This window comes from Leptonotus elevatus, chromosome 15, assembly GCF_054856555.1.
Source record: "Leptonotus elevatus isolate MCC_2025b chromosome 15, RoL_Lele_1.0, whole genome shotgun sequence".
Classification (NCBI taxonomy): Eukaryota; Metazoa; Chordata; class Actinopteri; order Syngnathiformes; family Syngnathidae; genus Leptonotus; species Leptonotus elevatus.
In genome coordinates, this window is record NC_141253.1 from 7,869,703 (window position 1) to 7,886,277 (window position 16,575).

Sequence of the window (16,575 nt, forward strand, 5' to 3'; positions counted from 1 at the left end):
AACGTTGCAAAGACTGGTCTTAAAGAAGAGCTGTGGTTAAGAAATCGCGACACTAAAATACATTTGAAGGACTAATCTCAATGTGGAAATAAAGGTATGAGATGTTGTTGCAAATAAAAGTGCAATCCAGTGATTGACAGCTTCGTGGCGTTCAGATTCGGGTCAGCCTGATGAAAGATAAAACGCTCGAAGTTGAGACGATGGCCAATGAAACTGAGCGCAAAGGAGTTGGGGGGGGGGGGGGGGGTGGGTTAGAGTAAGCAGGAAAGATGAAACGGGATGCCAGTGGATAAAGAATACAAATGAAAATGAGGACGCCCGCTCGGTATCATCAATGAAAAGAAATTCCTGGAATGCTAAAGTGCCGCGGAGAATCTTGCTTCTATTTATGTCATCCAAGTGTGTCATTTGCGAGGCTGGATGTCCCCTTTGCGATACTTAAGCTCAAGAGGGCGGGTCTTTCCTTGAATGTTCTTCTGTGTTTGCGCTGCCTGTCAAATGTCACCGCGGCATACGTCAAACTTCATCTTGTCAGACCAAACTGTCCGCGTCGCTGGCATCAGAACTCGAGGAAGCCTTCTTCAGTCTCCCTCTTGGCAATCCTTGCCGGCGAGGAATGGTGCGGTTGTCGTCGTGGCGACAAGGGGGGTGTTGCGGTCGCTCGCATAACACGCAGATATATACATATGCATCTGCTTCATTTCATACTTGACGAAGTGCAATTACTGCAGAAATTGCGTGGGAATGATGAACGATTTGAATGCATGTGCTTATGAAGTATATTAAAGGAAAAATTTATGTGAAAATTACACATTTTTACTTGACAAAAAAAAAAAGAAGAAAACTTGAATTGCAATTTGTCTAAGGTGTGATATAATCATTGTAGAGAAATTATAATCCATTTCCTGATATGATAGCCAGTTAGTATCGAACCATGGAATGTACTAAAATGTAATGCAAGCGCGGTTTGAACCCAGGTTCTACGCCATGGATATATTCACAATGTACAGTTGGAGGTGGGATTCAAACCTGCAACCTCCTGGTTACTGGACAATGCACTTTACCAACTGCACCACCGAGCAGGATCCGACACCTGGCAATGATGATAAGTTGTATTTATGGAAGTGGGCGTGGAAAGTGGTACTTGGAAAAAGTTCAATGTCAGTCCCTTTGAAAATGTTTTTTTTTCAGTTTTTCTGCAGGATTACACAACATTAATTTCCACGAAACTTTGTGGAAAGTAGGGATGGAACTACGACGGCAATATCGTGATATTGCAATATTAAAACTGCCACGATATCGTCGTCCTCATGTCACAGTATTAACTCATTCACTGGCATTGACGGCTATAGACGTAAAACATTTATTTTAACTATTTCTTTTAGTTAAATTTTTAATTTATAAATAATAATAATAAATAAATTAATTGTAATTTTTAATTAATTTTGCAATCTTTTTTTTTTAAAGAAGAAAAGATTATTAAAAATGAGTGGCATCAGTGTAATTAATCGCATGACTTCACTAGTTATTTTTTTTTATTATTTATTAAAAAGAAAATATTTTAAAAAAGAAAACATAAAAAATTAGGGGCGTCGGGCGTTTAAAATTTGTAATCGTAATTAATCGCATGACTTCACTGGTTAACTCACGATTAATCACAAATTTTATATCTGTTCTAAATGTACAATAAAACAAAATGTCTAGGTTTTCATACTCTTGTTAACAAAAGTGGGGAAAAAAACGAATAGAAATAGTTTAAATGAATTTTTGACATCTATAGCCGTCAATTGCAGTGAATGAGTTAAAAGCAGTTCATCTGTTTAAAAAAAGTCCGATGGATTTACATATGTGCAGTTCTAGCACCCTCTGGTGGCTAGTTTTTTAGTGCAGTTTAATTTTCATTAGGGATGTTTTGGTCCTACTATGTTTAAAATCCCCGATAATGGTCAGATGAAGGGGAACGTAATATGCCTGTGAAGCGAGTCGATGTTGGACCACCCTTTGTAAAGTTTTGAACATTTATTTCTGTAATTCTTTTCCTTACCACTAGAGGGAGCAACATACTACTAGCGCAGGGGTGGCCAAGTTCGGTCCTCGATCAGCTCATCAGCAAGCTTTGCCAGAAGCTTGACAACGATCCTGATCAAAATTCCAATTCCTATTAATTTGCCATGTGAAGTGGTGTAAATTCTGGAGAAAAGTAAATTGACGTTTTTTTCTTTGAAACTGTATTTGTTTGGTTAGTCTCTTATCACTTTGCACTTACATACTAAATATATTTTAGTAAAATAACATGAATACATTGCCTTTTTACTGTCATCCATTATATTCTCAGTTCAGAGTAGCCTTTTTGGTAACGATGAAGTAGAAATGCACTCAGAGAGAAGCGACCTCAGCCAAGGCATATAATCCCCCAATTTTATGCAAATCCGATTTATAATGTCACCTTCGGTGTGTCTTATTTGTGTGAATCGTGTTTCTGCATGTTTGTACTAGATTCATGTATGAAGTTGTTCACATTAAAAATGTTTTTAATATTTTTTTTATTAAAAAAAAAAATATTCCCAACATTTTCTTACCACCTTTTGGTTTAAACAAACAAAACTGAGCTCAGTTTTTCCACATAATGATCTTTTCCCGCCTGTACTATCAAACCATTTATCAGTATAATTTTTCCTATCTCATATAAATATGTTGTGTTATGAAAATGCCTGGATCCCCCGCCGTGTTGCCCGAAGCTTCAGTTTCCCTTTCCTAATGTCCCTTTTGAGTAAAACACTTAGAAGTGAGCTGGAACAAAAACGGACGACCCATCAGGCGGCACTAACAGAGGCGCCCAGTGAATGATTGCATAGAAATCTGCAAGGGGCGGATGGAAGCCTTTTCCATCATCTCCTCAAGTATGAATTGAGTCAATTTGCTGCAAAAAAGAGCTGCCGTTCATCACTTTAGATCCTGCTCCATTGGAAACCGACAGGCTGCTTTCAATGCATGCTCCCGTTTTGTGAGTCTCTCAGTCGCTCTCCTCCTCCATCTTCCCTCCCCCCTTATCACCCCATCATCTAAACATGGCGATGCTGTCATGACAACTAAAGTGCTTCCTGAGTGCTTGTTGGGTAAACCAACTTCCCCACCAGGGCATCCTCTAGTTTACCCCTCCCCGCTGCTAGCATCCGCACACACGCACGCACACGTTTTACTGCACACGTGAGGCCATGCAGTCACCAACCTACAAATTGGGTCGGTTTGAGCCCGCCTGATTTAGCTCGTTCACTGCCATTGACGGCTATTGACGTCAAAAATTAATTTGAACTATTTCTATTAGTTTTAACAATTTTTCCACTTTTGTTAACAAGAGTCATCTTTATTCACCACTGTGTTATAAAGAGAAATGTTGTTACTATTTTTGTTGAAAAACAAACAAACAACTCGTGTCTTTGCATCTTTAGAAACGCTCTACATCAATATAAAACAAAAGGTATTAGCAGCAAAAGTCATTTTTAGTTCATGACGTGGGCCGCTTAAAAATGGGCTGTGGGCCACAAATGGCCCCCGGGCCATAGTTTGGACACCTGAACTTGGTTGAACTGAGACTAATCTATTGAATTTAAGTGTGGTTCGAAATAAAATAGCTGATCCAATTGTAAGCCTTTATTTTTCAATTTTCTCAACATTACAGGAGGAAATTGTTTGCTTAATTTCTCTGACTCATGCATGAATTTTAATGACATCATTTAGGCAGCAGGTGTGTATCTATGAAAGTTTTCAATTTGGCACTCATCCAAATTGTGATTGTTCAGGCTTGGCCAACGCCGGTGCGCTGCTGAGTTTGCTAATGCATTCATAATGCACTCAACGATTCTACTATTCATCAAATTGTTCTACAAACTGGACTGACATTCTGGCCCGATGATGATCTTCATCATTTTTTAATACGTTGGCAGCTGTTTTGTTGTAAAACGTCACCTCACGTGCGCCTTTTCACTAGCACTTTAGTTGTTTTGCTTTACAATAGCCTCCTCATATCACATTTGTTTTGGAGGGAAAAAATACATCCATAACAGCTTCCTCATTATCTCTTTGTGTCCTGAGTCGGCGTGCGTTAATATATCGGCGACGGCGCGCATGGAGTTAATGAGTTCCAGCTGTACGTGTGCAGCTGCACACGCCGAGCGCACACAGACACACGTGTGCTTTGTATGCAGATTGTTTATTGTGAACGGTCCACATGTGAGGTGCTGAGGTGACAATGTTCGCATGTTTTGTTTATCTGTGAGAGGATTTCTCGAGAGTATTGTGATACCAATGAGGTCCTGACCCGAGTTCACCTCATTTCTGCCTTGCAGTTGGTGCCATTTTTATCACCCCCCCCCCCCTAACTAGCTAGCCAGTTATCTAGCTAACTAGCTTGCTAGGGTGACCAAATGTCTTGCCCACTTTTTTACATCCTGTCTGGGGGTGGGGGTTTATAAATTCATAAAAATGTCCGATTTTCATTTCAGGGCAAATATGAGGCCGACTGCTCACAAGTCGATTGTGAGAGGATTTTTTTTTTTTTTTGTCATACCGTACGCCATTTTTTTATGTACCTCACTTCCTAAGCTCTCAAATAAGGTCATAAGCTGTGTCCGAAGCCCAGAATTTTAGCTCAGTGTGCTCACAAACCAGAGTTGTGGTCGTGGTGCGGGTTCGAATCACACCCCCAAACCCCTTTAACTCATTCACGACCAGCTACTTTCACTGAAGCAACCCCCTTCGCTCCCAGATGTTTTACTGGATTTTGACTGATTTTTTTAAGGTCCACAGAATATTCTGTTCTATTGCTATAAAAAAAACATGGAACCAACTAAAAGAAAGAATAGAGTCTCTTCACCAAGAAAATTTTATATTTGTGTCTGTTTCAATTTTGCAGCATGAGAACATAGCTAAGTTTCATCATTATTCACAAACCTGTTGAAAATAGTGGTGGGGGGGGGAATCTCTTATACTCTCCTGCCACCTGCTGGCCGCTTTTTGTAATAATTATCATTGCATTCAGCGACCTGTTCATGTCAGAAGCTGTATCAAAGCCTTCTGTGTGCTCTAGCGTAAAAAAAAACATAGGAAGTGCAGAACAAAGTATTAAAAAACATATTTATACGTTTTGGGTTTGAAGGAGTTAGAAAAGAAAAGAGGACCGCGGGAGCAAATAAAGTTGGGTTTAGAACGTTATGTCATTATTTATACATTGGTCAAGTAAGACTAGTTTATGTTTTTTGCTTTATTTTCTACCCAGAATAGGCATAAGTTAAATAAATAATTATGATGCCATGTATGGCATCTTTGAGTAAACTTCTGAGTATCATTTAATGTCTCGAGGCCGAATTTATTTTAGCTAGCTAGTTACCTCCTACCTAGCTGCCTAGCTACACACATAACTAGCTAACTAGTTAGCTAGTTTGCGTAAATATTTAATCCAATGTTATCCATATTTGTTAGATGTATTTTGTCTTGGTATTTAGCCAGCCAGCAGTTACTTATTTATGGTGGTGACGTATTGCTAATGTCCAATCTTCTTCATTGGTCCACCAAATTGGTTCAGGTTCAGAAGCTATTGTGACCTTTTTGCTTGGCCTTTTTAGTTTTGTGCTTGTGGACTGATTGTTTTATGACAGAGAGGACCATTGTCTTGCATGACAGGAAAGCCCTATTGACTCGATTTGTATATTGCTGCATTATCATCTGGCATTGTTTGTGTTCACACAATCGTATTCACAAATACGAACGCACACTGGCACATAGGCTGGGGTTTGTACACAAGCAGTGGATGAACAACAATACACACAGCTATGGAATCCTGATACATGCCCATACGCACACACACAAACATTGAAATATGTTCATGTATTCTTTGTTTGTGTTGCTTAGTATCTCGCTGCGGGACAAATACAGGAAGAGGATATTTACTTTTGTTTCCTAATGTGGTTTATTGGTCCACAATCCTATCTGGAAACGCACTAGTGTTGTATCAGGGCTCAACCTAACCAAATTTGTGTCCAAGTTTACTTTGGCGTCAATATGTCCACAATCCAAGTTCAAATACAACCGTGAGAATAAAAAAAAAATCTAGACGTTTTTGCCCTTCATATGTTGCCAAATAATCCCAACAAAATATTAGAAACACCTCCTAGTCCCATCTAAAAAAAATAAATAAATACAGATCTTGCAGTATGAATCAACATATTTTAAGTGACGTCTTCAAGTGAAGAGGATGCTCATTAAGAGCCATCGTGGGACACCGCCGGATGCTTAATTGCCTGGGATTGTGTGATGCATATTAATTACGTATTAGCCACACACAAATGGCGCATTAGCGTGTATTGCATATTAATTACCTATTAGCCTTTGTTCTGTGCATTAAAAGCTTGCGTGGCATCAAAAAGACAGCTTGGCCAAGGGCACACACACGCGCGGCATGCGTTTCAGTCAACCAGCCATGACCATAAATAGTATCGCCACAGAAAACACGTCATTATGTGTGTGTTGGAATTGATGACAAGGAGCAAGTGGATCCTACAGATCTGAACATTGGATTAAGCATGTAAAATCATGATATCATGATAAATGATTATGTCATAGTAGTCCAACACCATGCACGACGTCGTCGGCGTACGTCAGGCCACGTTTGACAAATCCTGCTTGTAGTTAATTTCCACTCATGATCGGTGTTCACTTTTCATGTCGCGCATGTGTGATGAATTTAACATAAATGGAAATGAGCAACACGTAATTAATACCTCAACATCAATAATGTTGGTTCCTATGAGATTTGGCCTTCTGACTTTCATTAAAGCAGCGTGCAGGTTGTGTGTGTTTTCTTTTCTTTTTTTTACCGCTTTTGTGTCTCTTTTTTTGTAACATTGCTGGATATACATTTCCAATGGAGTACTTATATAACTGACATTATTACCTTAAACCCTCAAACTACTACTACCAAATACTTGAGGCATGTATAGACAAATTTCCGATTTTATTTATATATTTATATATATATATATATTGATTGGATTGTTTTGGAGCCGAAGGTCCATGTCCTTGTTTGGTTTGCACTACAAATGAACAGTTACTCCATTCTTTGTCATCTGTGTGTGGGGGAGTTTGAGGTTGAAGTCAAGGGGAGCTACCGGAGATGATGGTGGTGATAAATTTTGGTGTGTGTACATGGGGGGGCGTGGTAGTCTGGTTTGGTCTGTGGGTGTTTATAAAAGAACAGATCAGGTGTCCAATTGTCTCTCCCACAAACTAGGTTATGCACACAGAATGAAATGGAACTTTATTGTGGCATTCATAAAGTCTCAGAAAGCAGTTTAGCAGCTCAATGGTTTGGACCGAAACTCCCGGTCCTCAGTCGAGCGTAGACAGTGGTGACCACCGGCAAGGTTGTTAACCGTTAACAAAAGAGTTTTCTTAGAATGCTACTTCCTCCTTCACTGAGAATGCCGTAAACTCTTTATTTTTTATGAATGTGATTTTAGTGGGAGGGGAAACTGCCCATTATCACTTAAATGTTAAGAAAAATAATGTCTAATCTAAAATAACACAAATAAAATAACTTTGATCACCATAATGTCTGTGTTTCTCTCTCAATTTGCTAGTTTAGCAGGCTACTCTTTGATTTCACTTCCAGCACAAAACCGAATGGCATGGTTAATATACATTCAATTCCAGACAAGCCTCTAAAAATAAATTAAATGACTAATTAGTAAAAACAATGCCCATCTGTTTTCTATACAGCTCACCCACGGTAGGGGCACGGGTTAACTGCAGCTCATCCCAGCTGACTTTGGGCAAGAGGTGAGGTATACACTGGGCTGCGAGCCAATCCAATTACAGGGCACTTAAATAAACAAACGGCCATTCCCACCTATGAAGAATGTAGCCTTCAATTAGCCTACCAAACAGCCTAACCAACAATTCAAACCTCAGAACGGTAAGGCAGGCGTGCTCACCACTACCCCACCGTGCTGTCATAAAAACAAACAAAAAAGCAAAATCGAAAACATCGAGCTCATTGTTACTTAAATTACAAAGTATTTTCTAAGTTACTTTAATATGTTGAAACGTACCGTATACTATATGGCTATATGACTAGCGCTAGCTAAGTATGTGCTCAAATATCTGTCATAGTGTTAGCTACAGGCTGAATGATGTGTACAGCCATGTTTAATTATCGATTAACGTTTGTCTCTAACGTAAACGCGCACACAGACGCAATACTAAGCAAGACGATCAGCTCGCGGCTCGTCTGCTAGCAAAGAGGAGCCCGGGTTAGCTTGCAAGCTAGCTTGTGGCTAGCACCTCTCATTGTGTTGTAGATTAGTCCCGCAATGTCCCAGTGAGATTATTACAGTTACGCGAGGCTTAAAGTGGAGATATTTTGTCAGTTCAAACACCTAGGAATGTGCTGACATAAGAAATATGTGTGGTATTTGATTGATAGTTGGGCAGTGTGTGGTTTCAGCACACTTAGCGGAGATGCGCACAGAGTTTCAGCATGAAGAGAAGTAGCCTAATTTTTTTACTTTCTTGAAGGTTCATTTTATGTCTTAGAATTTTTTTTTTCAATCATTCAAATTTAGCATCACTTAAAGCATGTTTATTTTCACTTTACAGGCACTTTAAGCTCACATTCATCGGTAGACTATGTGTGGCATCTTATATGCCAAACGGGATTTGTGTTTGTCCGTATGTGTGTGGGGGGTTTGCCTGTCAGACAGCAAGGTCAGAGAAAGAATTTTTCAGGCCTAACGTTCCATGACAACTGGCCAAGGTTCCATCAAGGTGACTCACTGCTTGCCTGAGACACACACAAATCTTCCACATCTCTTTTGTCCCGCTTTTCTATCCTCCCCTAATTTCTTTCCTTCCTTCCCTCTCTGGTTTTTATCTACGCTTAATGTAGTTATTAATCACAGTTGCGGCCTGAACGGTCCACAAAAGAGAAACAAAGGAGCGATCAAGCACATAGCCTTAAGAGGACGAGGCTCCCCTGTGGAAGCTCCATTATCACACGTGTCTATTTGTATCTGTCTGGGAGCAGCGGCAACACAAGGGGAGAGGATGTTGCAGCGATAAGTCAGTGACTGGATAGCTGCGGGGACAGAAGTTGTTGATGCATTCTTGCGTGTTAACATTCTGTGTGTGTCAAGCCACCCTTACACCCGAATGTGTGTTTTTGTTGGGGAGATTGCATCTGTTTCTTGCATTCTGTTGTGCAATGTCGCCCATCTGAGATGTTGTTGTGTATAGCACGTGTAAGAGCAAAATTCTTAATCAGCGCTTTGCTGCTGCTGGTGGTGGTGGTGACAAATCAGTGAGCCGGAGACTGACAGGCTGAGCGGCAGCAGCGGCAGTCGTTTGAATCGTCCATCAGTGTCTGTACATAATGCATTCAAGTTGTTTGACAGCCACATTCTGACAGCTCGCAGCCCAAAGCACGATCAATATAGTGTGCAAAACCACTTGCTAAACTAAAAGTATGGTTGAAAAGAAAAAAATGAAAGTCCCCAAATTATACTTTGTGGTTCTTAACCTGGGTTCAATCCAATATATGGTGAACGTATGTTGTTCCACAGGGTTCAATTCTGGGGCCTCTGCTGTTTCCATTGTATCCGCTGCCCCTGGGTTGAAGCAAAACTAATGGAACACTTCCTTAAAGCAACACTAAGGAACTTTCAGTTTACGTCGATGATGGCGGCGCCATATGGACAAAAGCGGTGTTTCTATGTCTAAAGGAAGACCACATTTCCTATGAGGACAAGCGCAATGCATCGTTTTTTGTTTTTTTTTAGCTCACTCCAGTAAGTAAAACCCGGGCCAATGTTGATCCTTGACCGTCCTTTCATCCGGGGTAGCTTTTGACGTATACCATAAAGCAGTCCGCACATTTGTAGTTTTTTTTTTCTTCCTACCATCCTCCTCAAAATTGCTTAGTAAAAATGATACAGGCCATGACAAAGGTACCATTCAACTAGTTTTAAGTCGATGTTTCATCAGAAGAGTTATGAACATATTTTATTAAGGTTGGAAAGTTTCTTAGTGCTTCTTTAAGATGCATGGAGATGGGGAATATACATGAGGCGGTCACAGTAACCCCTTGAGGGATACTGACAAAACCATAGAACAAAAACAAGGTAACAAATGTTTTTATTTCTCCTTTGTTGCTCTACTGGTAACATCAAAACTCTCTGGGAAAGTGTGATTGCCACTTTGACCTCTTTTCCTGTCAAAGCAACTAACCGCACTGTCCTGCTTTCTCTTCTTCCCGCACTTCATTTAACCTCTATGACTCCCTTTTCTATCCGTACTGTACATCTGCTGCTACCATCTCATCTTTTTTACCCCGCTTTTAAACACCACCCCCCGCGGCATCCGCTCACTCTCTCTTCCTGTCTTTCAGCTTGCAAAGTGGGGTTTTACCGCTCGCTGCTGGAGTCTCTGCTCTGCAGTAAATGTCCACCCCACAGTGTGGCTCGGCACACTGGAGCAACTATATGCAGCTGTGAAGAAGGATATTACAAGATTGACTCTGATCCTCCCAATATGGCCTGCACACGTGAGATTCAACTTTTATTTACAGTATTAGAAATACAATGTTTTTCTTTGCACGGCCAGTTTTTATACACCTCGTTACATTGTGTGGATGTTCCTAATGAAGTGGCCTTGCTGTTTCATGTACTCTCAGGGGCACCGTCAGCGCCACGCAACGCCATCTCTAACGTCAATGAGACCAGCGTTTTCCTGGAGTGGTCTGTCCCCATGGAGTCCGGTGGCAGGAAGGACATCCGTTACAACGTCCTGTGCAGACAAATCTTGCCAGACGGAAGGGGCGTGGAAGAGTGCGGTCCCAACGTTCGCTTTCTGCCACGTCAGGTGGGCCTGTCCAACACCTCGGTGATGGTGGCCGACCTGCAGTCGCACACCAACTACAGTTTCCTGCTGGAGGCCATCAATGGTGTGTCAGAGCTGGCCAAAGACCGCACCAAGCAGTACGTGTCACTCAATGTGACCACCAATCAGGCTGGTATGTACTCCTTTTAACTCATTCACTGCCAGCCCAGTAAAAAAATCGATCGTTTTGACGTCTATAGCCGTCAACGGCAGTGAATGAGTTAATTCCATAGTTGTTGCGGGAATGCTGAAGCATATGTTATTGTGATTTTTATTCTCCACACATATTTGCCGTGTAACAACTCCCACATAATACTTCTGATTCACACTGTTACGTCTGATTCTTCATAACTTGCAGTTTTTGCACAATTTAACGTTAAATATCATCTTTTCCCCATTCATTTTCAAGTGGACAAACATTGAACTTAGTCTAGTTCACAAAGTCCTTTTGAATCTCTGCGTATCCACTGGGACTGTTTTGAACTCCTGGTATGAGTATTTTGCAAACACCAGATGATCATGTTATCACTGTATAACTAAGCAAGTCTGTTACCGTGTTTACTTTTTCTCACGCCTTGAGTCTTGGTGGAAGTTGCTTCATTTTTATATTTGAAAGAAAACGACCACAACTCTTACAAACACAGCTCCATATTTATTACTATCTGTGTACAAAAAGGCCGTGTATGGGAGCGGGATGGTCATTGTGCTGACGACATGCACGTTTACATGCTGACGTTTTTGCTACATTTTGCATCGATTTTTGACAATATCTTAATGTTTGCAACAACAATGCCATAGGAGATCATAAAGGATAATAAATTGAGACAATGGACCTCATCCTAATTTTAAATTTGAAGAGCTTTCTTGGCTTTTCTTCAAATGGAATTTAGCATCTGCTTGGTAAGCCCTTTTTTTTTTTTTTTGTTAACAAGCAAATTGTGCTTGCTTAGTTTAGATTTATTTGCTGGTAATGAAATGGCAAGCTCACGGGATGATGGAACGAGCAGAATAAAATGTCTGCGTTCTCTGCAATGCTTCCATTTAAGGGGGTAAATTGCCAAAGAAGACTTTTAAAGACGCTTCGTGATCCAGTTTATTGACAGATGGTTTGCACGCTGTTGTGGAATAGGAGGAAGTTGTAATAGCAGCGGACGAGTGTGGATGACAGAGACGGTCACTCGGTCAAGGGAAGGAAGAGACAGATGGTTGTCTGACAGTCAAGAGAAGCGACAGACCTCTAACCCTGCTGTCACTGTGACTGTCAGCAGTCTGAGTGGATTACACAAGACCGCAGAGCTCGCTTTGAGTTCAGCGGAGTTGTAGCGGGATTAGAGTTAGCCAATTGGAGATTAGGGATTGCGTTAGATTACATATGACAGGCAAGTTTTCCGCTCCCTGGCAATGGGTGCAATTAACACTGGTTAAATGACACTTTTTCCATTTACTTCATGTGTTGAAGACAAGTAACAACTGGTGAGTAAGATCTGCTGAGTATCGTGGCTAGTGGGTGCAACGGATCAAAGAACTCACAGTTCGGATCGGAACATGGATTTGAGTCACAGATCGGATCAGCAAAAAAATCCAAAAAAATCATCGTTTTAATTGAATTTAATCTTTTCATAAAACACTTATGCCTATTAAAAAAACTCAAAATGTAAAATATGTCCATTTCACGAACATAACTTCAAGTGCAATATAAGGCAGGATAACCTCAAAGTACAATTTAAGGGCACCTCGTCTTCCTTTAAACGTGGAGCGCAAATGACAAAGTAGCCTATGTCCACATCATTGAAAAAAAAGAAGAAAGAAAAATAGCAAAGCCACAGCCGTCGGACTACTTTAAAAGTAACTTGTCGAGCACATGCTGCTAGCAACTAGCCGCTAACGCCGAAGATTTTTGCTGTATCATACAATGACGTCATAATTAAATAGCGGCTTCTTAGCGTCCTTAATTAGCGACTAAATATGAATATGAAGTCAAGCTAGCTGTCACGCCACAAAGACTTAGATAGATATCATAACCTGATAATCCATTTGGGTTAAGTAACTCTTAGTTTCACTATGAAGTTATATGCTCCCTTTTACCAAGACGTGTAGAATTTGTCGTCCATTCTGTTAAATTATTAAAAGTTACTAAATCACACACAGAAACACAAAACACAGCGGTAATTCCGTTACTGCGTACAGCAGATGGACAAGATTACTCAAAAGGTATACTGTTATTTAGTGACAGCCGGTTGTGTATAGTCAACGAGAAAAGGTATTAGTATACCCCCAAAGGACACAAAAATGTACTCACAGCAGTTCAATAGTGTTAATTTCCTGATTGGTGTGTTCAGTTGCTTGATTAAGGCTGACAGCGTTGTTATTTACCAGAGCTGAAAGCAGCTGCCACCTTTACCAGATGTTGTCTCACAACAGCCATCATTCCACTTGGGCTTTCTCCACTGTAACGAACGTTTCCGCCGCCGAGCCGAGCGGCATTGTTTCAATCCCTATTTTCTGATGCGCCTTAAAAAAATGCTGAGCCCATTTTGTTCATAGCTGCACCTACAAGAACCACTTGCCTGTAATCGCTCAACGATGACTGCGATCAACTCTGCGAGGATCTGTGTCACGCATATGTGTGAGCCGCCAAGAAATGTCAGAGAGAAGGCCATTCGAAGAGCTGACAGGCAGAAGAAGAGCAGACCTGCAGTGTGAAGTGTGGGAAGTGTCATACTTGATAAGGGGTCAGATAAATAGGCGGTTTCGCAGTGTCCCTGTAAAGCACTGCTGAATAATAAAGTGCCGGTACTTGTGCAGAAGAGGCTACCGGTGGTGAAGGGCAGGTGGGACTCAGGAGAGGCGACGGGCCAAAGCACGGAAGCGGCATGTAGATTAGGGAAACTTGAACAAGCACGCTTGATGTCTTGCTATACTTTGCACCGCTTTCATGTCATCCGAATGCATTTACAGTACTCCATTACTTCTCCATAATTGATCGAGAAAATTTGAAAACATGCAGATCCCTACTCAATCCTGAAATCCCCAGAGAAGTCTTCACTGATTGAGCTACACGGACTCCAATTGCTGATTTCGATTTATTCAAATTTGATGTATGCGTATATAATACAACAAAATATGAATTGTTCTTGGCATAAGTCGTTTTAGACACAATGGCCACAGAGAACGTTCTTACTAAGAAAATATACACGAAATTGTTCTTTGTGAAAATGTACGCAAGATCCAGAGCTGGGCAAAAACATCGGCCTGTCATTGACGGATGCCACCTTTCAGCAAGTGTTTCTGCATATTCGGCCAGAAAAGCCTCGTAAAAATACACGGACTCAGAAGGACCGTCTGTACTGAACCCGGATCGACGGACGGTACACCTGATTATGTCGGTACTCAGTCCGTGTATTTTTTAAGAGACTTCGCGGTCATAAAGCATTCACCAAAAATGCGGAAGCACTGGCCAAAAGGTGGGCATCCGTCAATGACGGGCCGATGTAACGACGGTTTTCCCCAGCTCTCGCAAGAAATTCTTCCTAAGAGCGTACGTGAGAAAGTTCTTCCTATGAATGTATGCGAGAACATCCTTCCTCGTACATGAGAACCAGAGCTGGGAAAAAACAGTCATCGACGGATGCCACCTTTTAGTGCGTACTTCCACATATTCGGCCAGTGCTTTATGATGCGAAGCCTCGTAACAAATACACGAACTCAGAAGGACCGTCTGTACTGACCCGGACCGACGGACATACATCTGCTTTTGTCGGTGCTCTGTCCGTGTATTCTTTTGAGACTTCGTGTCAATAAAAAGCACTCACTGAAAATGCGTAAGCACTCGGCAAACGGTGGGCATCCGCCAAAGACGGGCCGATGTAACGACTGCTTTGCCCAGCTCTGGCGAGAACGGTCTTCGTAAGAGCGTACGCGAGAACGTTCTTGCTACGAACGTGAATTTGAACGGATGTGGACTTTTTAGCAGGTGTTCGCTTTAGAGTTACTTATGTTATCAAGGCTTACTCGCCTGACTTTCATATATCATTTATAGAAAAACAACATTTATATATGAGCCATTATAAAGAACAGACACGACATTGGGGTACTTCATGGAGTACTTCAAGTGAATGCAACTTGCCGTTCTTTTTCATTTGACATCTTGATGTACTTCTTAATTGAAAATGAACTTACTGTGTACATTCCATTCTGGCCTTCCTCATTCTTAACACTTATCTTTTCATTGCTTTTATGAATAGCTTAGCGAATAGAGGTGCTCTGGTATCTTGTTTGTCTGGGAGAGTTGCATTGCAGATGCTATAAAACAAAATATTGGTATGAAATAGAGCACGTTAAGTTTCAAGAAAACAAGATGAAATCAGCTTCTCTGAAAGGTTATCTATTTTTCTCACACTTTCGTTCTACTGACAATGATGATATTTGTCTCAGTGTACTTATAAACCATAGTTAGATATTCGAGTGTCTGTATTTTTTTTTTTTTTTTGAAGCTGCAAAGTGAAAGTGGTTCTCTATTTTATTTTCAGCACTGTGATAATGCTGTAAGGCGGAGGTACTTCAACTTGACAAGTTGGCTTGCAATTTAAGATTAAGTTAAATATTACAAATTGTTGCGGAAATCGGCAACATGTTTGTTCATGTGTGCTTTTGTGAATTACCAAAAAGTTTGAGCTCAGTAGCAACATATACGAGAAGTGTGATTGCATCTGTTGTTAAAAGAAAAGTGTTTTTTGGGGGAGCCTATCGACGCACTTTCAAATATCTCCCACACGTTTGTCAAAACAATCACCCTGTCCCCTTGCCGCTCCAGCGGTCTCTCTAAAACGTGAGGTTCCTTGAATGTAGCTTTGAATCAGAATCCGCTTTATTGTCTATGTACTGTGTAGGGATTAATGAAAATACTGAATAAGATATTGGAATATCTGATGGGTTTTGTGTGCATACCCGGGTGAAGGTGCTGGAAGAGGTGGTGACCAAGATGCAGAGGGTCAGAGAGAATTATAATTCTAAATTCCCACGTCAACTATATGTACAGTATTTACTTCTAAATGTTGTTTTTGTATTTTTGGAAGATTTAAATGTACGTTTGCTGCATTATCAGTTAACCTGCAGGACAAAATAAAGCCACTCTGTCATCATGACAGCCAAGCCTTTACAGTATTTAAAAACAGAGCGTGCGCATGTGTGTCGGTTTTTGGTTTCAGGCTTTTAAGATGTTCCAGATAGGACTTTTGTGAAACACCTACTCAGGATACAGTTACTGTGTTTGTAGCGATGATTTATTCCCTGTAGAGTTCTGCTGAGACTATTGAAACCTAAACGTTGTTTTGTGTCGCACGCGCACACACACACACACACACACACACACACACACACACACAGTGTAGACGTTGCCAGAAGGAGCATTTTGCCTGGTTAAAAGCCTCTTGTCGTAGATTCTCCAACTGCCCCTTTGTGAGATGGGCTAACAGTTCAGGTTACAACAGGATGGCTCAATGACGGATGCAAACTCACGCAAGCCAGATCACTTAACTCGAGAATAAATTACCTCAAAACTTGTTTTAAAATTGAAATGATTGCAAATCCACTCTCAACTGGAGGCTATTTAAAGCATGCATAGAGATACGTATGCATGCTTTTAAA

At 40.9% G+C, this 16,575-nt stretch overlaps 1 protein-coding gene across 1 annotated transcript in view; it reads left to right on the top strand.

The window, feature by feature from the left end:
• Nucleotides 1–16,575, top strand: part of epha5 (EPH receptor A5) — a 74,563-nt gene that overhangs the window by 25,262 nt on the left and 32,726 nt on the right. Inside the window, exons 4-5 of the mRNA XM_086097552.1 lie at nt 10,439–10,594; nt 10,724–11,062. Coding sequence (XP_085953678.1) covers nt 10,439–10,594; nt 10,724–11,062 — 495 coding nt within the window. The remainder of the gene's footprint in view (nt 1–10,438; nt 10,595–10,723; nt 11,063–16,575) is intronic.